General features: G+C 37.8%; 1 protein-coding gene across 4 annotated transcripts in view; it reads left to right on the top strand.

The window, feature by feature from the left end:
• Positions 1-23,355, top strand: part of phldb2b (pleckstrin homology-like domain, family B, member 2b) — a 79,267-nt gene that overhangs the window by 915 nt on the left and 54,997 nt on the right. For all 4 annotated transcript variants that reach the window (XM_049462723.1, XM_015606631.3, XM_049462724.1 and 1 more), the window contains exons 2-4: positions 15,756-15,815; positions 17,008-17,131; positions 20,233-20,415. In XM_049462723.1, coding sequence (XP_049318680.1) covers positions 15,756-15,815; positions 17,008-17,131; positions 20,233-20,415 — 367 coding nt within the window. The remainder of the gene's footprint in view (positions 1-15,755; positions 15,816-17,007; positions 17,132-20,232; positions 20,416-23,355) is intronic.

The raw sequence follows: 23,355 nt of genomic DNA, 5'->3' as shown, positions 1-23,355 counted from the left end.
AAATTTTATATATTTGAGGTTAAAAAAGCACTGATGACCCTGAAAAATTCCAGATAAGAGCTCACTCAAATGCTTCAGAGCATATTTAAAACTTTTACGTTACCACATGATTCCTTAAGTGTCCTTAATAGTCTGAATGACTTCAGTAATAATTTACAATGTAGAAAAAAAAAAAACATTGAATGAGAAGGTGTGCCCACACTTTTGACTGGGACACATTACATTACATAAAGTAATAAAGATTTAAAACCTTTACTCTGCCTTACTTTTAAGCTTATTGATAAACCTTGGTGTACCATTTCCCTGCTGAAAATTCCAGCTTTTGCTGGTAGTTGGTATCAATTTGGCCTAAGCTGGTCGTTGATGGTCTGGATGGTTGAAAAGTTGAAAATATATTCTTTCAGTATAATTTATATTGCATTGATGATTTTGGTCATACTGGTTGATCTGTTTGTTGATGATGGTTGACCAGCTTGGTGGTGCTGGTCACATTTGTGCACTGGTTTTGCTAACCATGCTAGTCATGTTGGTCTTGCTGACCATGCTGGTTGTGCTGATCAATCAACTTGGTCTTGCTGGTTCACCAGCTTGGTCGTGGTAATAGTTCTAAATGCATACCCATTTTGCTTGTTTTTTCTCATTGACAGATGACTACTGTCATATGGATCTTTGCTCAGTGCTCCACATAATGCCAAAGATGGTTGCACTGCTGCTACACGTCACTGAATCCAGTATGAACCTGCATGAACCCTTTTTGCTAAGAGTGTACACTTTAAAAAAACAATGGTTCCTAAATAGTTCATGCCTATTGTTTATTGTTTTCCCAAAATCTTTCCCAAACCTGTTCTTTACACAGTGGAACCAGCAAACCAGAAGTGGTTACTCAGTATCGTAGAGAATTGTTTTGTGAAATATTGAGCAGAATCACAGTATCGTGATATCATCGATATCGTGGGAAACATATTGTGATTTTTTCGTAAGAAGTCCTTTGATTCCCACACCAGCACCAATTTGGTAATCCAAACGGACCCTGCATTACTCATATAAAGGGTTCTTTAAAGAACACAACCTATATGTCATGGTTCCGTGTACAACTGAACCCTTTATGATTCATTAGTCTATTATACAGGTTATTTACTGGTAAGTTGATAAAGCACTATGTCTGTTTTATATATGAACAAAAAACTTTTAAAAAGCCATGAAAAAGGTTCTACCTTTGTTACAAGCAAAAAAAAAATCATTTAAATACTATTAAGGACCCCCTTTATTTTGAATGTAAAACACCTACTAAAACTGGCAATTAAGTATATAATTGAAACAGGTGTGATAGAGCAGGGAAATCACCTCTGCAGGAATCTGGCCCTCCAGGTACAGAGTTCCCCGTCACATGGCAGCATTCCAGAGAACCATTTGGGGCAGGTTTGTTTTTAAATGTTAACAAATGAACTGTTAAAAGGTGAGAAACATGGTTGCCTGCACATGCAGGGGTCTGCATGAAGAAGTCACAACTTCCAATTTCCTCCAATTTTATCACTTATACTAAAGTGATATTGTTATTCTGCCTTTAATACTGATATATAATTGATAACCTCTATTATTGGCTGGCTGGCTAACATCTGTGTCATATTGGACTAAAATGCTCAATAACTGCAGTATGCTGAAATCTAGGTATTTCCTACGATGGTGAATTACCTTTGAATGGTTCTTTAAATAACCATTTAAAATGGTTTTATATGACACCATAAAGTATTGATACACTCTGAAGTGAAACACTGTTTTATAGTGTAGTGACTGTGCTGTGATGCGGGTTTTTGTACTGTGTGTATTAGCATTAGCCTCCAATCGGTTCTGAGTGGGATTAGAGCTAAGTGGAGGCTAACGCTAATGCTAATAAACACACATAGAACCCCAAATGCGTGTGTTTTTTCAGTTAGTAAAGGGGACTAGTTGCAAACAGTTCTAAAGCATTTCTATTGGTTGATTTACTCTGAAATTTTCAAACAATATAAAGGGCTGCTGTGTCACAATAACATAGAAAATGCGATAAGCATGATGTGTGTATAACATATTTTTCTTTTGAGAAGAATCTTCTATAGTTAAATATTGACATAATAATTTATGGTTTCATAGCTTAATTTCTGGCATAGCTTAGTTTTGTGGCATGGCTGTAACAGCTCCTGCTCTTTTGATCATTTGCTAGGGCTTCCATCTGAATCCTGGACAGTCCTATGAAAGAAAAGCTATATATATATATATATATATATATATATATATATATATATATATATATATACATGCTGTGGAACCACATCTTATTGTTTGCATGTGCATGGTCCATTTTACCCCACTAAACTAAACACTATGCTAGCCAAGGCTCTGGTAACCATCACTGAAGCTCCTAGGCCTGCAAGTACAGCTTGATTATTCATGCTATTGTTTCAGTAGGGAAATCACAAAGAGGACGAATGCCGAAACGTCTCTGAGCATAGTGCCAAACTTCCCCTAAAGCAGGAAATAGTGTGCTGAGTGACCAAGTTGTCGGTCATTCTACTTCCAGCACCGGGAAAGGAACCACTGCTTCCTCTCTGGGCGTCTTTAAAGCTGCAGTCCCTAAGATTGTTACATTTAATTAAAAGCAGTAATATTCCTTAATTTTGGAGCGGACAGCATATTCTCCTTAATAGTAGGCCTATCAGTATTCTGGCAAGACCATCATGGTCAATATATATTAATTCTAAAAAACAGATCAGTTTAGTAGGTTTAATGGATTAGATGCTCTCCACATTTATTTTGACTGTATCAGGTTTCCCCCAGGTCCTTAAAAAGTCTTAAAATGTCTTAAATTAAAATCTGGGTCATTAAGTTCTTAAATTGTCTTAAATTTACTGTACATTTGCTGTAGGCTGTAAGTGAGTTAGCTAATGTTACCAGAAAGAAAACTAAGGTTAACTGAGAACTAGCTAACATTAGTGGAGAACTAGCTTACATACTAACATTAGAAGGTAGTTATCTAGCTACATTACTGGGGAGAGAACTAAGGTTAGCGAAGAGCTAGCTAACATTAGTGGTTAACTAGCTAACATACTAACATTAGCAGCGAGTTATTCAGCTATATTACTGGGGAGAGAACTAAGGTTCGTGGAGAGCTAGCTAACATAGTAACATTAGAGGTAAGCTAGCTAACATGCTAACATAACATTAGCAGCGAGTTAGCTACGTTACCAAGGAGAGAACTAAGGTAAGCGGAGAGCTAGCCAACATAGTAAAGTTAGCGGCAAGCTACATAACATAGTTAGCGGCAAGTTAGCTATGTTAAGTTATGATTTTCAATACAAAACAAATCCTTTTCTACCAAAGAAAATATGACTACATTTTTGGGTCTTCAGTTATATTTATTGGGGTCTAAAAAAGGTCTTAAAAGTTATTACATTTGACTTTTAAAATGGTGCAAGAACACTGTGTGTTTCATACATAAAAAAAATAAAAATTAAATAAAAAAAATGATTAATGATTAATAAATAATTTAAAAAATGAACAAAACAATATACTTACAGATGCACACAATATAAACACAGAATTTCACACAGTAGTTTCTGTACATTAACCTGCATTAAAAATACTCTTCAGATGCTCTGTGCAATTACGCTTGCTCACCAGAGAGGTCTCTAATTTCCCCAAACTTACAGACTGTCACTTTAAAGTTGTACTACACTAAGTTTAGCCTTATTTAACACCACTTGTCAGCTGAAATGGTACCCAAAAGTGATTCTGCATGTGAAGTGTTTCAAATATGACAGTAATGTGAACGGCATATGCAGGGAGAAGTCATAACAAAAGCATTACGTGAGCTTCCGAGGCCGATTTTTGGATTTCTAAATGGTTCTTAAATCACTGGACCGTTATTGCTTTAGCCACATGCAGCTGTAACAACATTCACTTGTCTGTTTCATTTGTTTGCATTGGATTTAAAGGTTACTGTTCTAAATCAGCCCTTCCCAAGGTGCTGGAAAACATGACACTGTGCAGGTGGACTCTAGTGCTGGAGCTGAGAAACACTGGTCTGAATGAGAAGCTTTGGTATTCAGAGAATTTCATTATAATGCAATCAATCTCTGGTTCCTGGCTTTAGCTATTGGAGAGGAGTGAACTAAAGAGACAATATCATGGAACAACACGTTCTCCTAACTTTTGTAAAATGATTTGAGTTTGCTGTGGTATTTAAGGGTCCATATCATGGATTTGTCTTATCTTTTTTGTATGAAAACATCAAAAAGGTTTTAAAATGTATTATTTACATCCCAGTCATTACAGTTGTTCCAAGAGCTTTAAATTTAGTGTTGTTTTTCCATATACTGTATCCACCTATTCAGCCCACAGCACTTACAGTAGGCCCCTCCCATTTAACCTGCAGTTATAAGGAGTGTTTCTTGATTGTTTTTTTTTTGTTTTGTAGTGAAGCACAAAACAGAAGTCTAACCTCAGAGGAAGACTATTTAACAATGCTCAAACCACAGTGTCACACGTGTACCAGGACTATGTCTATGAAGGCAATTACTACCCAATGTGGGCAGTGCATTAAGGTGGTAACGACTGTAACCATTAAAACTGTTAGTGCAAACAGACAAGCAACTCTGGCAGATATCACATAAACATTTAACACTGAATCATATCCTGCAGGTTAATGCAGTGTTTTGTAGTTTTAATGGGACAAAATACAAGTTCCAGTCCTGTGACATTTGGCATGTCAGTGTATATCTGTCTTGAAAGCACAGAAAAAAAGCATGTAGTTTAATGTTAATAAGGATAAAAAGAGGTTAAATAGAGTTCTGGACGCCGAGTGGTTCAGCAGTCTAAAACGCTGCCACTATGAACAGGAAGTCGCAGGTTCGAATCCCGTTCATGTAGCTCTACCATCAGCTGCCGGAGCCCTGAAAGAGCAAAATTGGCCTTGCTCCCTCCAGGTGGGTAGATGGCGCTCTCTCTCTCTCCATTGCACTCAAAGGTGGTGCCAGGCAACACGAGGCGTCTGTGAGCGGATGTATCGGAACCTAGTGAGCTAGCTATCTGCTCAGGCAATGATGCATCGGAGAAGCTCGCAAAAAGGGGTGACTGACTATATCAAAAAAGGCGTGTGCTCATCCGCACACACCTAGGTTTGCAGATGCTACTGGTGATGGGGATGTACAAAGTGGTGGGATAGCCAAATTGGGAGAAAATGGGAAAGAATCTGAAATAAAAAAAAATGGATTTGTGCTGAAATGGATTGTAGCTGTTGCTGTTTTTTAAAAACACAGAAATGTGTAAGAACAGGAGTATTGGCAATGGTTCAAGACATAAAGTTCACTGCACAGTCCATAGATGGAAATTTAACTGGAAATACATAATTTTGTGATCTAAGTTCCCGATGTTTTATCATTATGGCAATATCATACATACCATTACATCATCTTACAGTATGTTAGGATGATGGTATGGAAGGAGAATATTTAGGCCACTTTAACTAAGTTTGGTGAAGCACAGTGAAATTTCAAAAATATGGCATTATCTTCCACAGTGGACAGCGCAGCATCTGGCTAGACTGTCAATGCGAATAAACAAGCAAATCTGTAAGAAATCACATCCATATTCAGTGCAGGAGACCCCACACGCATATGCATGCAGGTCAGTGTAGCGTTCTTTTAATTCCCTGGGACATGGCAAAAGTCATGTGACATGATACTAGTTCCTGTCCCATGACTTTTGGCATGTCATTGTATTCTATTCTATTCTAATCTAATCTAAGGGATAAAGAGAGGCTGGAAACTGTCATAAAAAAATTTAAAGAAGAAAATGCATGAAAGATTTTGAATACTGCCCCTTTGCAATTTTGCCTCACAGCAGTCAGAACATTTTAAACCCTTAATCTTTATTTGATTCACTTCTAATCTTTCCTATAGCATTACACATAGAAGAATTTGTATTGTTTCTTATGCTAATGCTTTATAACGCCTCTTTGCGGTCTGAGAGAGTTAAAGTGAGTGTGGCCTTGCATGGGACAGGCCTGAAAAACAGAGGGAAGTCTGTCTGTTTAAAGGTCTCACATCACAGTGGAGAGACAGAGAGAGAGAGAGTGTCTAGGGGAAGCTAAGGGCCACTCGCCCCCTCATAAATGTGAGGCATGCTGAAGGGAAGCATGTAATGAGAAAGGGGCCAGATACAATGAGAGCTTTGTCACTTTTGACAGACTGACCGGCTTGCATTTGGGGCACAGCCCATATGGATTTTTGCAGGGGTGCTGCCACTGAACTGTTAAGAAGAATGACCCTTAATCAAGAGGTCATCAGAAGCCAAACACTGTCAGAGCATGGCATCTCAGAGAGCGACATTTCAGTCAATACTTCATTCCTTGTAGAGGAATAAAGGCCATATTTTCTATGTGTGAACCCTGTACCTCCACCATTTAATTATACCAACAGCCCTTTACATAGTGTGAACATTTCTTAATGAATGGAGCAATAGAACGGTTCCGAAACCTCCCAGTTCCAGAATACTGGTTTGATTGTTTTTCCTTCTGCTGTAAAGTTACCGTTTTCATACTGTAAGAGATTTTATGAGAGCAATGAGTTTTGGTAATTTTGGAATCACAGTTTGTGAAGAAAACCAAACATCAGTTTCAATCCTACTAGAAAAATCTGGAAAATTGTAATATTTAGAATGAAATCTCATCACATTAAAATTCAATTAATATATTGGGCCTATATTGGGCCCATTTTGTACACTTTAACCCTGTATGGCATGATGTTTCCCTCAGGCAACAAACCACTTTTAAGTTACTGCACACTCCCTTTTTAACTTTAACAATGTATAAATGCAAACAGCTTTAAAATAAAAGTACAGTATCTATTCATGCAGTATATTTGGCTATTTAAATACAACTAAACTACTGCTGAATTGGTGGATATATGCAAATAGACTGACACAGAAACAACTGTGCAAAACCTGGCACACCACCAAAATAAATTCAATAAAAGCATGGGACTGGACAATAAAGTTCAGGTCTTTTCCCTCTGCAACAGTTGTAAATATTCTTTAAAATCAAATAATTGTAGACTTTTGTCTGTTTTTGTCAGTAACTGACCAAAATAAATAATGTAACATAACAATAATGTCATTTAACAAAAAAAATACCAAAATACTAAAGTACAGAGTATTTAGTGCATGCTTATAAACTGCAAATATAAACAATTTTACAAAAATACCCTTAAATCTTAACAGTAAGTAGCAAGACAAAAACAAAATAGACTGAATTCAAGACATAATTCCACCATATACCACCAATATATGGATTAAAAAAGTTATTTGATACACAATAACAATAATCTCATGTATGGTACAATATAACATACCCCTAAGGTACAGTACTTTAAAGTTAAGATTGTGTTTTTTGCTCTTGTTTAACGTTAACATTTGTGAAGAGAACCAAACCTAAGATCAGAGCATGCTCGAAGGATATGAAATGCACTTGAAAGTGGGCATGTTTTAGCACTGTGTTTACTGTAGATTAGGCGAGGGGGTGGAATGAAAACATGGGCAAGGTTGACAGACAGTTTCCCTTTTTAAACCCCCCGCCCATCCGACCCACTGGCCTCGCCACCTTGTGTGGGTTCCCTCAACACTGTCTGAGCCTTTATAAAGCCTAATCAAGGATGTGGAGTCTCTGCATGCAGCCTTTGATGGTTCCTTTTTTATTTTACAGAGCAGCTGAAACGAGGGTTTCCTCCAACGCTCCCTCCCACTACAGCGACTAGTAAACAGAGCAAGGCCTAAATAGCTTTTTGCATCAACTCTGCTTCCTCTTCTGCCTCTGCGTCCAGCCTCCGGCATCTTCATCTTTTCAAGCTCGCTGTGCTTGGGTGTTTCTTCTGTTTCCGTTCTTTTCATCAATCCATACAATTAAATGCTGTTTTTGAATCTGGGATCCTCCCTCCTTTCCTATCCCTGCTACCAACACCATTATTTCGCGTGCAGATAACCAAAACAGGACGGCTTTGGAGGCAGCTTTCCTTGTTTGATGTGGCTGCAGCCCACTAAGCACACCTGCATTCTTTCAGTTTTCACCTGCATGAGATCTTAAAGGGGAGAGTCAATGGCATTAAGTGTGAGCGCTGATCTGCAGAAAACACTGCTTAGACCCCCTAGTCCACCTTCATCTGACCATAGTTAAACATTCCCTCAGGGCACTGATAGGATCCAACTGTGGCGTAGAGGAATGTCTCTGGCAGCAGAATGTGTGTCCCGGGGCGACATACCTGAGTGACTCTCAGAGGCATTACACAGGCTCTGTCCTGTAGGAACACGCCCGTCTACCTGGGGGATGGGGGAGATGGGGGGGCTTCAAGATCTTACTGAGGTAGAGGACGCCCTTACATGGTCAAAAACTAGGTCATGTTATTGTTAAGTGCTCTTCCAGAAAGGTCAGCAAACATAGACTTCTACACTAACTGCTCTGTGGCCTGTTTTAACACATGGTAATTTATTCCATTGGTTAAACAAAGAAAAGAACATCAAACTTAAACAAACAAGAACAAAAACAATGATGTCACTTAAATCGTTATTTTGTTCCAGCAGTGAACTATAAGTATCAGATCCAGGCTTTTATTTTGGGCCATTATTGTCACAGACCCCATGTTCATGCTAATTTCTATGAATTTCAGCCAAGTTTTCCTTGCACTGGATTAAACAAGAGCACTTCGCCTGTAGAACACAGATTTTGAAGAATTGTTTTAGTAAAAATCTTGGCACAAAGCTGCTGCCACCACTATTTTCCATGTCTAACAACTGACTCAAACATCACTCTTGCGCAGGGGTTCCCAATCCTGTGCATTTCATAGCTCACTTAACCCACCATAACACATTTCACACCTCATGTAAAAAAATATTCAAGCATTTTAAAACTGAGGAAATACTACAATGCAACAATCAGTATAGTTTATCAGATTGATTGATAGCCACAGGGTACTTTAATGTGAATGAAATCTATGTAATTATAGCCATTTATGCATTATGGTTAACCTCATAGAATTAGAGTGACTCACAAATAATTATTATTAAATAAGTAGCATGTTAATCTGTCAGATTTCTTTGTCAGTCATGTTAATGTACTGTGCCAGACCAACCAACAAACTTGAACAGACGATAACTGCACAAAAAAACTGACAAGGGAAACTGAAACAAAGGGACTATATATACACACGGAAGTAAAAGGAAACAGGAAACACCTGGAGACAGGTAACAAGGGGGCAGAGCTACAAATGAACACAGGTGAGAGCACTGAAGAAAGGGGTGAAGACACAGGAGGAACACTCAGGGCCACAGAAAGAGAAAGGTAAATAAACAAATAGGAGGGCAGGAAAAACACAGAAACTTAAAAAGTGTCATTTTGCTATCGTTTTATAATATTTACAAAAACATAAACAAAATTCAACAAAAAAATAACAAAACAGAAAATATGAACAATATTTTTAGTCAACAGCCAAAGTTTGGGTCCAAGGTTTAAACCTGTGCACTAGTGTAATCTAGAGATTGTCATTATTATAACCTGTGTGAAGGCCTGGTTTCTAACAAGGCCCATTAGTGGACTCAAAGCCCCTCACAAAAAAAGGCCTGCTGGGCCTACTGAGCAGACATTCAGCTTTAAAAAAGTATTATATATTGGCTTATTATTGCCAGAGGTAGGATATAAATGGTCCATAAACATTTTATACCCCCCATGACAAGATGCTGTAATTTAGGAAGATTGACAGTTTAAGGGTAAAACGGAATTAAAGAAAATTACCAAATTGGTGTTTGAGGGCCTGCTCTGAGATGGTTGTGTTTGAAATGAATGGGATCTTATGGGAAAAGGCATGAAAACAAGTGTAGTGGGTGAATGAGTGCACATATCCAATGCCATATACCAGCCTATATCAATTTGGAGCTGATATGGTGTCGATATCTCAGAAACTGTGTGACAGATTAAGCAGTAAAAATGCGCCAGAAAAATAATAACAAGACTATGAAATAATAAAACAAATATAGGTAGGCAATCATTTGCAACATACAGTAATAATTAGATTTATAATTAACGTTTCTGAATGGAATGTTTCTGTATTGTATACTGTATTTTATCGTATTCTTCTTATTATATTATATTCTTATTATTCTTATATTATTCAGATTATGCAGATATTGCTCAGTTCCAGTTTTTGGTGGGAAAGTTACTTCAGTTTTAATGACTGTTTTTTGGGTTGTGTTTATGTTGAGTTTAACCCAAGGCCTTCAAGTAATTTATATATTTTTTAGTTCACAAAATAGCTTCCACCCATTGTAAATCAAACAATGATCAGTTGATTCCTCTGTTATTTTTAAATTTATGTTGGTAGTTAATCTGTTATGCTGTGTTTGGCTGGTGATGGAAATTGGGAAATACCCATTTTCCTTCGCGTTCCTTAATGGAGCTGCCAACAAAGATGTGTGTACATATGGGAAACCCAAGATTATACATGACACCCAAGATGTGAAGTTTAACAGATGTGAAATTTTACCTTTTTCACCACCGAGAACCTGTGAAGTTGGTACTGAATGTGAAAAAAAAACATGCGCTTCATTGTGTTTTTTTAATATGGAGCAAGGAAAAGGTAGAATACATATCCTCTAGACATCTTTGGGCTTCATCTGTTTTGTAATTTTAGTTATTAATATGTCTCAAATTATTTGTATGGATCCTCAATTTAATACATCTATAGTGACTTGAAAAGTACTGATTCTGCACCTCCCGCTCCCCTGCTTTGCCCTCCACTGAACCAAGTAACTTCCATCAAAACAATTCTGTAATGTCTGTGTGAGTCACTGGCAGTAAAACTCCTGCTTGTGTTTTCCCCGCTCGTTTCCCTGAAGCGAAAAGCACAGCAGTGGTGCTGCTTTACGAGCTGAAATACGATATGTGTATTGTGTTTGGCGTGATAAGGGAAGTCGGTTAGGGCAATAAGCAGAGCAGACAGAGCTGTGAACGGAGACTACGGTGTTTGAACAGCAGTGACCTCACAGGGGAAGTGAATTCTCAATCTGAGGAAACGGGAGCACTGCGAGCTGCCTGTGACCTCGGCCTTCCTCACGCTCTGAGCTGAGTTGCCCCGAGCCAAATTTCTAAGAGTTGGCTAATCATTAGGCCTAGCATAACCATTAGTTATCAATTTACCATAGAATATATTGGTACTGTCCAATTTAAAACAACTTTCTTTCAATGGAAGTCAATGAAAAAGAGTTTTATTTTATATATATTTTTTATTATTACTTTCATTCACCCCTTCATCAAGAAATTTTGGCACAATGTGTGGGACAGTTTTTCTGTTCAAATTATTAGTAAACTAAAAATCAACAAAAATGGAGATACTTGTTTGTCATTGGACAGCAACGGTATGAGCTTCATCTTAGTCAATTTTGCAGTCCTCAATATTACCCACTGTGTTTAGTTGTGTATCTGTTTACATAACAATAAATATCTCAGATATTGTCTCCAGAACTGCTAAACATGAAGATATGTTACTTGAGGTCAACAGCTGTTTTTTTTTTTTTTCATATTTTGACAGGAAAAACAAATTGCCAAAAATTCTCTCAAACTATTATTAACCAAAAGTTCATGGCTCTTAACAAGGGTACAATTGCATTTTTATGTTATTATATTATAATTATATCAGAGGCATGCATTGATTTAATAATATTGCTTATCACAGTTATTTATGGGAAAAAATATTGTCAAAAAAGTATAGTGATATGCCTACTAATTGATCACTACTGTTACTGCAGTTTGGGCATTCTTTTTTTAGCTTTCATTCAATTTTATACTACCCCAATTCCAAATAAGTTGAGATATTTTGTTAAATATACAGTGGTATGGAAAAGTTTGGGCATCCCTGATATATATTTTATATAGCAGATGAACACAGTGTACTTGAGAAGTTAAATGAAGTTTATAGGATTAACAGAAAGTGTGCAATAATTATTTAACTAAAATAAGGCAGGTGCATACATTTGGGCTCCCAACATATAAAAAAAATCATCAATATTTAGTAGATCCTCCTTTTGCAGAACAGCCTCTAAACACGCCCTATAGCTTCCAATGAGAGTTTGGGTTCTGGTTGAAGGCATGTTGGATAATTCTAAAATATCAAAAACTTGCAATGGGCTACCTTAGCCCTTTCTTATAATTGGATTCACATGTCAAGGGTCAATGAGCTTACCAAACACATTTTGTGTTTCAATAATTAGTGCTAAAGGTATTCAAATTAATCCAACTACAAGGGTGCCCAAATGTATGTGCCTGCCTAATTTTTTTTAAATAATTATTGCACACTTTCTGTTAATCCTGTGAACTTAATTTCACTTCTCAAATACCACTGTGTTTATCTGCTATATTATATATTTAACTGAAATTACTGATCCGAACAACCAATGAATTATAAACGCCTGCATTTGTAATGGTACTATAAATTAATGCTGAACAGTAAACTTAGGTTTTAATACAACATATGCTGCCATTCACTTCAATTGCATATACCTCAAGGCAATGCTAAACCACATACTGCTTCCATCAGATTGGCAGCAGAGCCCGGGCCTGAAGTACAGACTTTTCTAATAAAACATTTTTGGAGAATCATGAAACAAAAAATCTGGCAAAGAATTTCCAGGACTGTTAAGCAACTAGAATCTTGTATCAGACAAAAATGAGAAGACATTCCTTTCCTAAACCTCTAACAGTTGGTCTCCTTACTTCCCAGATGTTTAAAACTTTTGTTATAACAAGAAATTATACTGCACATGGTAGAATTGTTTGAAATGCATCACATTTTAAATTAGTTTTTTTATGGTGTGCGTTCTATGTCCTATTGTGATTAAAATATGGCTGTATAAGATTTGCAAAAAAATGCACTACATTTATTAAGTGATTAAGTATCAAGTTTTGGTTATATTATGTATGTATATAGGCTGCATATATTGCACAACTGATGGCACTTACTGGGTTACAAGAACACACAGTGCTATTAGTGTGAATCATCTAAAGCTGTTTGAGGACTAATGACTGGGCTCAGACTGTTCGAACTCTTCATATGGATGACTGACTTTGGAAAGTGATCTGACAGTGTGGAGACTGTGGAGCCTTGACACCACACCAACACACACACACACACACACACAAAATGTTGCTTTGGTTTCTGATGTGGTGGTGTTTGTTTGTCTGCCTCCACCCCATTTCAGCTGCGCCAGACTTGGAATGTAAGCTACATCATGGTAAACAAACGTATTAAGCATCCCTCTCACACACCACATTTAAAACTGAATTGTATAAAGTTATATGACCCCAAATCAAAGAAACATACATATTCTGTACATCCATTTCAGCATTTTAGCTCTGTAGCACATTACAAAAAATATATGGCCGGTAAAGCAGTTACCATTTGTAATGCTGACATTCCTTTTCACAACACTTAATATGTTATTTTGTCCCATTTTCCCAGCAAGAAATACATTAAGATGTGCAACAGTTGTAGGTGTGATGCAGTGGATAACATCACTCCCTGCTAGTGAGCTTCCACATTATGTGAGAGAATTAGGTTTAATTCCTGGTCTGGAATATATATACTGGAATATATATACTATACTGCTCTACACCATTAAGTGTCCCTGGGAAAGACTCCTAAATCTACATTGGTCCACCTCTGTAATAGGGATAACCTGTCTAACCACTTTGGATAAAAGTGTCAGCTAAATGCTGTAAATTTAAATGTAAACAGTATTGTATTTTTTCTCTACCAATTTTCTCTAGTGGACTGGTTAGAAACGCAGACAGGCCAGTCCAGTACCCATACCATTTTTTTTACCAGCCAAGTTTGTAATGTAAAGTGTGTAGCATGTGATTTTGCATTGTCTTGCTGAAAAAAGCATAACCTTTCCTGAAAAAGATGTGGCCTTTAAGACATCTTAAGACAACTGCTCTAATTTATCTTATGTACTTTTTCTGCATGCAATGCTGCCATCCAAGAAGTGTAAGGACACAATCCTATGCCAAAGCAGACCATGGCTTTTAGACTTGTTGCACTGCACTTTCCTCCGAGAGCAGCAGTTCAAAAAGAGGTGATGGCTGTCTGCACATGCATCGTAGGAGGCATGTGCTATTCACCCTCCTGGTGTTGGTACACCACTAATGTCAGGGGTAGTCCTAATGTTGTGGTTGGATTGGGTAATTGGCTGTGTAAATTGTGAAAAAAAAAATAGAAAAAAAGAATAGGCACAGCTTTTCTGCACCTAACAGCTCTATAACAATAAGAAATATGTCTCAGACCACAGCTGTGAAGCAGTTTGATGTGAGGGAAAAGCTTCTGTGTCCAGCTCTGTGGTAACAGCCACCTCCAGAGCAAGGGCTGTCCAATCTCACCGTTTCACCGCTTGGCACCACGTGCCAAACACTCCCAGTGACTCGTGGGAAATTGCAGGCCTGGAACATTCCTGCCAGTTCCTCCCACCCTCTATTCTACAACCATTTACTTTTTTCCCATTTTAGAACATTTGCTTTTCAACACGCGCGCACACACACACATTCCACTGTGTATTATGGAGCATCTGAGAGTAACTGAGTTTGAGCAGATCCAGTGTTTATGTCTGTTTTTGTGGGGGTGCCGGGACACTGCTGGTGTCAGTGTGGAAGTACTTTTGCTGTTAAGTCATTTTGGTGAAATTAAACGTAACCACTTATCTGGTTTCACACGGTACGGTTACAGACTACAGATAGGATCCTGCTGCGGGATTCACTACATAAATCACTAGGAACACAGGGCTCTGGAAACATGATGTGGTTGCAATATTTATAATAGTTATGATGACAGTTATAACAGAGACAATGTTTTTTTTAAGCTTCAGTCAAAAAGAGAATAAGGACATAAAAAAAGTCTTTTATGATTGAATGCTTGTAAAAAAAAAACAAGATAAATGGTGTAAATATATATATATATATATATATATATATATATATATATATATATCTAATATGACGTGCAGAGCCCATCCTTGGACCAGATTGACACTAGAGAAAGTTCTGTGATGTATGTGACCGAATACAGCTCCACTTCACTTATTTTGTTTCATTTTGTCCTGCAAACATGTTTAAGGTGTGCAATAGTATGGGATTAGAATTGTTACATTTTTCTTCAGACATTCTCTATTGGGGCAGGTTAAAACTTCAGGCAGGCCATTCCAGTGCCTGTACCCTCTTTTTTCATATATGCCTCTGTAAAGTGTGCAGCATGTAGTTTTACATTGTCTTGTTGAAATACGCATTTGCCTCCCTTAAAAGAGGACATTAACGCTGCAGAGAAATGTACTGATGCAACCTTAGTCATACCATGACTGACACTGGCTTTTGTGTGCAATTCCTCTGTTGGTGTCAGCATGGAAGTATACTCTTATTATTCAGTCATTCCAGTGAAATTAAACGTAACCCCTTATCTGGTTTCACACGGTGCAGTTTCAGACTGATAGGGTCCTGCTGGGGGAGTCGCGGCAGAATGCTCTCTGATGTCTGTGACAGAATACAGCTGCAGTAAGCACTATCATCATCCAGTCGTCCAGCTGCAGACAGCCCTTCTATGGCTGGTCTCTTACATCTGGAGCACAGTCTGGTTCTATTATGTGTGTGCGTGATAATGCGACTGTATAAATAAAGTCTTTTTCCCTTTGTTCCCTAGGACACAGAGACAGAGAACATATTGCAACCAGAATCTGACCAGAACCTCGAGTCTCCTAAGGTGAGTGATGGCATATCTTTTTTCCTGAATATTCAGGAACTAGAGTTGCAGTTTCTGATGCTAGCTAATGGGTGGTGAAAAGGATAATGAGGGCTACCTGCCACAAATGAAAAAAGTCAATCAGCCAAGACGTGTTTGATGTTGGATGTTTTGCATTGAATGAGCTAAGTAATGGATTGGAATCTAATACTACGGTCATTCCTATGTTATGCTGGCCATTTATTTGCTTTTTGAAAGCTCTTGGAAACAGCCAGGTGTTCTCCAGACGCTCTGTATTGATTTTGCTTTTTGGAGATCTTCAATAACTTTAACAACAACTTTGCCTAAAGCCCACAGCATGATATTCCATGTTCAGTCAGAGAAAGAGAGAGAGAGAGAGCTCTCAGTCAGAAACTTCACTTCAACTACACACTTTGTTTTTACTATGAGTGAATGACCAACTGAGCTCTGAGTGTCCCCTTCTGAAGTCTCCATTGCTCCACCAGCCGCTCACGTTCAGTAAAACTGAGCCATATCCTCTTTTAAAGGCTGTATGTGTGACGTAAGTACGTAAGGATGCGTGACGTGGCCAGAAGAACTACTACCAGTTGTTTAGAATTAATATATTAGGCTTAGCAAGGATGGTCGTTCCTGCACACTGGTACCATTAACACAATATTTTATCCCTTCTTCACTCAGAAATGCTTCTGCTTTCAGTTTAGAAATAAAATATTACTGACTGCTACTTTAATTAAATTATGCACTGTTTTTTCTCCAGAAATAATTTGCTCACTGTGTTTTTTTTTTAATAATTAGTCAACAATAATGTTTCCAGAATGGATCAGGTTGGTTAGATGTTTGTGGTGAATGTGGTGGTGTCAAAGTATTTGTGTTGACTCACCTGCCCTGTCATACTAATAAATGTGAATAAAACACAGTCCTAACAAGCTATTTGAAGTATGAGACCTTGATAACAGTTATCTAATAGCTCAAATCTCTTCAGGCGATCATGGTGACTCATGGGGTCCTGAGTACATAAAGACCGAGGGACACAGGGCCCTCAAAACATGATGTAGTGACAATATTTATAGTAGTTATGATGATTATAGCAGACACAATAGTTTCTTAGATTTAGTCAGATATGTCTTTTATCATTGAATGCTTGTGAAAAACAAGGTAAATGTTGTAATTATTTCTTTATTCTGACGTGCAGAGCCCACACTTGGACCTGATTGACACTGGGAAAGGACTGAAGGTACAGACAGCCACACCCCACCTGGTCAGTCTGGGCAGTGGTAGACTAAGTGTGGCCATCACTGTGCTACCTCTGAAGGAGGGTAAGTGTTTGTTTCTCACATTCATACACATATACACATTAAACAATAATGGCCTACATAAAGAGCGTCTGTTAGTTATTGGACTATAAATAAGGTAGACTATCTTTGTTGCTCTTTCTGCTAAATGTCATTGTCTCTGTAGGACATAGGATGCATGTGACTGCTATTGTTAGGGCTGACTCGAGGCCTAAGGGCTGCAGAGGATGAATACAGTGCTAAGGTTATCTAAAAGGAAGGAAGGTGAAAGGAGGGGGGAGGACAGGGGGGGGGGGTCACATTTCTGATGTCGATTTTCCCATAGTGCAGAACAGGGTGGAGTTCATTTTGGCTTTGTCTTATGGAGAAGATGAGGAGGCTTCACCTGGATTTAATTTCACGGGATTGCCAGGTCTAGTCATGGCATCACCACATCCGCATGTTAAGAACACACTCTCCAGTGTTTCAGTCACATTTATGAGATGCCACCACCAATCAAAATCCTCCCTGAGGCAGTATAGAGTAAGATGATATGAACATTTAATTTGATGATAATGAATTATAGTTTTATTACAGATTTTGAGATTGTGCTGTTTTAAGGAGAGAAAATAACACTATGTATTAATGTATCTTTTTAAATATAAATTAATGTGTTGGGGATTATGCATTTTTATCCCAGTTGTTTAATCCCTTTTGTCAAATACAGGCACATATCATATATTTTAATGATTTTCTGCAAGTAACTTATGAAAAGGTATGGGATAACGTTAAAATTGCAAAAATGCTAATAATTGTTGAGATGCTAAAACAATAATAATTTTAATACAATAATAATACAATAATAATCCAGTAATTCTGGACTAAGCTTTAGGTTTTTAGGATGTCAACTAAGTTATAGTATTTTTTTTTTTTTGAAAAAGTGCAAAAACCTTAACACAGTCAACTCATACATAGCTCTGCCATGCAATATTAGCCCACCTCAAGTTGAAGTTTAGCAGTCATTTAGATGTAACAAATGGTGTGGCTTTTCACATTGTGTGAAATTAAATGTTATGGGTTTGATCTAATAATCTTTTTAGATTTTGTTGCATTTGCATACAACCAGCTTTGCTAGCTAACGTTTTATGTCATATGTCTGATTTCTAGGAAGTTTCTCATCCTAATGTCTGTATTTATGTTTACTTGAGCTACCTGAGTTTAGGTTAGTAACTTCAGCTGAGCTAAAATGCTAATGGAACAGCCATCAGAAAAATCTGAGGGGAAGTCAACAAAGGAATGTTAAAAACAGTACAGAAACAGAACACGGCTCTATCCACCTCGCTGACCTGGTTATCACCATCGTCCTGGGACACGCAGGAATGCAAACAGAGACAGATAGAGCGAAAAAGAGAGGAAATGAAGTATTCCTCCTATCAGAAGAGAGAAAGGACAAGGAGTTGACCTCCCTTCCTCCCTCCCGGTGGGAGCAAGTGAAAACAAAACCCTGTATTCCTGATTTTGTGACGCGTCAGAGACTTTATCAGAAGAGGAGACATATATGACATATGATATACATGAATGAGACAGGTTATAGTGCTCAATACAGCATTTTGTATTACAGAATGTGCACTTCCCTTAAGTAAAGCAAATAGCTGAACCACTTGGTAAAGGTATTAATAATGAAAAAGGCCTCTTGTGAAGATATTTGTACCGGTATGTAAATTACCTAGAACAAAAACTAAACGTTTTTTTTTTTAGTTATTTAGGTATCACAAATTAAGTATACCGTTTTGGTAGTTTGGCAGTGTTATTTTAGCAGATTTCACATATTTATTAGGGGCTGTTATTTACTAGAAATAGCTTAATTTGGGCTTTGCTAAGATGGGCACCAAATAGACAAACTTTTAAGGATTTTGCTTGTAAGGATTTTTTAGTTAATCCATATGTTGGTAAAGGTGTTACTAGTAAAAAAAGTTCCTATTTTGTGTACATATCTGTGCACAAACTACCAAGAACAACCTCACAATACCAATGGTATTTCAGACAAATACTCTTTGCCATTTGTCAGATTTCTTAGACTCATTGGCTTAAATATTATTATCTGAGCTACCATATGCTAAGATCTTAGAATAATACAAAAATATATCCTAATTTAAGTAGAGAGGTCTTGTTTGACTAACAATAGCTGGCTGTGGGCTTTACCAAGTTGGGCACCAAGTAGACTGACTAACAAGGATTATGTTACTGATTAAAACTTCTTTGTTATGGATATATATTTGCATGTTAACTATTAAGAAAAAAAACTGAGAATAAGGTTTGTGTGTTATTTGAGGTGAATAACAAAAATATTGTAATCCATTTTGGCAGATTTATTTTGTATTTGCATATTTATTAGCATATACACTGTTATATATACATATACACTAAGTATAAAGTTCTTCTGTAGATTTTTTTTGACTGAAAATAACTGTCAAGATGGGGACCAGCTAGACAGACATACAAAAACTAGCCTGGATTTTGGTTAAGCTTAGCAAGCCCAGTGCATTCTAAATCTTGTAAAACTTGAATTGTGAAATTTAAAAGTTAGCATTATCAACTGTGATCAACAGAACACACATGTGATCTTCTCTGTGTAGTTACTGCAGGACCTGAAGTTCCAGAAAGGCCTAAGAGAGGATCTGTGTCACATATGTAGTATTTAAGACTGTAACGGCCAGGCCAGAGTGGAAATGTTGAACAGTGTTCACACAGAGAGCTGTTTCCACACAAACGTTTCCTCAGAACATGACTGCTGCTCTTGCTGCCAGAATTTGTCTGGCTGTATTTACTTTCTGCTATTAAACCATGGAGGACAGCGTCTTTTATTTAGCAGGAAATCCCATAAACGTCTATATTTTCAACAGAATTCAATTAAAAAAGCCTTCAGGGTGCAAAACAGAGAAAGCACAGAGCAAACCACACAGCAAGATGGGCTTCATTTGCATCTCTCTCGGCTGAGCTAACAGGCACAGCATGTGTAGATCACACAGATAAGGTGATAGATGATAGATGATAGGAAGACAGAGGAACAGATCGTTTTGAGTCAGGTTTTAAGTACAGTCACTATCTCAGTTCTATTCTCAGTTTGTGTCTTTCTTGTGTTGTAGGAATAACACGCATTGGCCGTGATGATGCACCCGTGCCTCAAGACATCAACATTGAAGGGCCTGGCATTGAGATGGAGCACTGCATCATTGAGAACAGGGGAGGGGTCATCACTCTTGACCCCTGCGGTCACCTTTGTTCACTTGATGGAGTTCCTGTCACCAGACCCACCCAGCTGACACAAGGTAGCCTCACCGTTTACATAGGGGCCGTTGTTTTGCTCTTTATAGCACACAGTGAGTTGCTGGTTAACCTAATTGTTTTAAAGAATAAAGTAACACCTCAGTGGACCTTGCTGGCAGGCCTTGCATAAATGTTGTTGCCACCCCCTGCTGGCTGAAATGTGCAACACAGCACACAGTGTTCCTTTGAAACTCTTCTTAAGGATTATATCAAATTATTGTTGAGAATATTTGTATTCATTAGAAGTAGATATTAGTTTACAGTATAGGGATGATCCTGATTAGTGATGATGATACTGATAATGCAGATAGTGAACAATAATGTTAATCTTTGATTAGTTATCTTAGCAAAATTTTAAGTTCTATGTTGTAATGAAAAAGGGTTCTTTGAGTAGTAACAATAGTGGAACCCTATTTTTTAATGGTTCTATGATAACTTATCAACAAGAGCTTTAACTTTCACAACCCAAAATCAGAAAAAGTAAAAAAAAAAAAGTAAAAAAAAAATAATAATACTGTGACTTAAATATCATTGAAATATCATTTCCTAGTTTATCTGCTCAGCTTCATTTAATTTTTTAATATCAATGGTTGGGAGAGAAAAGCATTTAGCACTTACCATTCCTTCTCATAACACCAGTCCATTACCTGTACCCTTTTCTCCTAAGCCATGCCATTGTAATGTGTGCATGACGTGTGGTTTTCATTGTCTTATTAAAAAAATGTATAGACGTCCCTGAAAGAAAAAAAAAAAAGATGTTGCCTTCACAACAGCATATGTTCCTTTAGGATCAAAAATATGCATGTTTCTCTATTAATGCTGCATCACAGAAGTGTATTAACATGGACCTGTGCTGCCTTTTATATAGTTGCTATGAACAGTATGGATATTCCATCGTTTTTAACTTTTTAATAGGTTTCTCACCCATTTGTTGACAAATTGGCTATTTTAAATCAAATCACAATTTATTTGTCCTCTGTTCCAACTTTTTTTGGTATGTGTAGTAGACTTGAAATGCAATGTCACACTTATTTTTATTTTCCATACTGTTTCCCTAGTGTTTCTGACTTGGAACAAGCAACAACATTTTGCATTCAATTGATTCTTTGAGTTGCTTTGGATCTACACAGAATCATTACAGCTTCTAAAACCCTGATAAGCTCTGATTATTCAATGAATATAATAATCAAGATAAGCAGCTGATTTTATGACAGCAAAAGCCTACTGTCTTCCTAAACGGATATAAAATAGGGAAAAGTTTGTGACCTTGGCAGTGAAGCATGCTGTGTGTTGGAAAAGGGACTGATGTGTCTTTTTCCAGCAGCGAGCCGGCATTGGACGTCACAGTGAGCTTAATTGGAGTGGTTTTGGAGCTGCTGGCTGCGTTGTCTGTCCGTAATGCCGTGACTCACAGCTTACACAGGCACCGAAGCTGAGCAGGAGGCCTCACTATTATTGCCCATACCATTCCACTTTGCTCAGACTGAGCTTTTCCTCAGTTTCTCTACTTAATCATCGCAGGCTCTGGGATCATTGTGCTGGATTACTCGCTGTGAAGTGATTAAGTGCATCTAGCAAATATTTGCCACCATTGTGTGGCTTTGCACTCTCTGGCGGTAAACTGCAAACACTGAGCATTCTGTATTGGCTCTTGACGTTTTGCATGTGTTTGTGTCTGTGGGGTGGGTTGGGTTGGCAGGAGTGGTCTGAGTAGAACAGAGCAGTGATACTGGAGAGATGAGACAGAGTTTTATGAGCTTAAAGGGGACGAATCAAAAAGAGAGTGAGTTTCAGAAAGGGGGAGGAAGTTGTGTGAGATGGAAAGAGTGAGCGGATGGAAGGGTTAACCTCAAAACCACATCACCCATCCTCACAGTACTGGAACACCACGTGCTGGCGTAAAAGGTGCAAACAGACAGCATGAAATGGAAACAGTCTACAGGCTATGACCACCCTTCCCCCACCCCTAGCACTAGATAAGTCATGTGAATTAGATTTTAGGCCACTGGTCTGTTACGTTTGCTGATTCAGGGTTTGTTCACAGTGCAGGATTTCTCAAATATGCTAGATAACATAAACAAAAAGTGATGATGAAAAGACCTATGAAAAGAAGCAATATATAGAATATATATTGTATTTTATTTATATTTAGCCTTTTGCCATGTCCCATAAAAACTAAAGAATGCAGCACTGACCTGCAGAATATGCAAGTTGGATCTACTGCATTGAATTTTAAAGTGCTTTCTGAAAATGAGTTGCCTGTCTGTTGGCATGGACAATTCTAGCCAGATGTGGCCTGACATGATCCATATTGCCTCATTATCAGCACACTGTCTAGTGTTTAGGCTCAGTCACGAGAAAACCCCTCACAACTTATAGAGGTTTAGGTATACCCAAGCGGATCTCTGTACTAACACTTCTCGACCAATTAACACAAAACAATTTACTCATGACTTAGGCACTCAGACTTAGATATAGGCACGCTAGCATCCTGCCACAAACATTTCACACTTTTTTTTGCATTGAATTGATTAAAGTTGTCTGAATTGATAACAAGCTGCAGACACTTTCTCTGACTCAGGCCTTGCCATGAGAAGGTGCACAGGTCACTGATTTCTCAATCACACTTGAGCGAGTTTAACATTGATGGCACAAAGTGCAGTGGGAGGGTACAAAAACAGAGATTGAGAAACAGCTTCCCCCACTGTAAGAACAACAAACCTGCCATGAGGAGCAAAGTTCTCCTACATGTCTGACTCTTTCCACATCTGTTCCAAAAGCAGTTCTCGACATTGATTTTCACCAAGGTTGTACTTTTAAAAATTGACAAGGCAAACAGTAATTGATCTGTGGAGCCTATAAGTATTTCTGGAACTGATGGGAAGGGTTAAAGGTTTCCTTTGGGTGATATTCATCCTGCACGTATTCCTCCATCTTGCAAA

Source organism: Astyanax mexicanus, chromosome 1, assembly GCF_023375975.1.
Source record: "Astyanax mexicanus isolate ESR-SI-001 chromosome 1, AstMex3_surface, whole genome shotgun sequence".
Lineage (NCBI taxonomy): Eukaryota > Metazoa > Chordata > Actinopteri > Characiformes > Acestrorhamphidae > Astyanax > Astyanax mexicanus.
The sequence above is the reverse complement of the archived record's forward strand: the minus strand, read 5'-3'. Positions and strand labels throughout refer to the sequence as shown.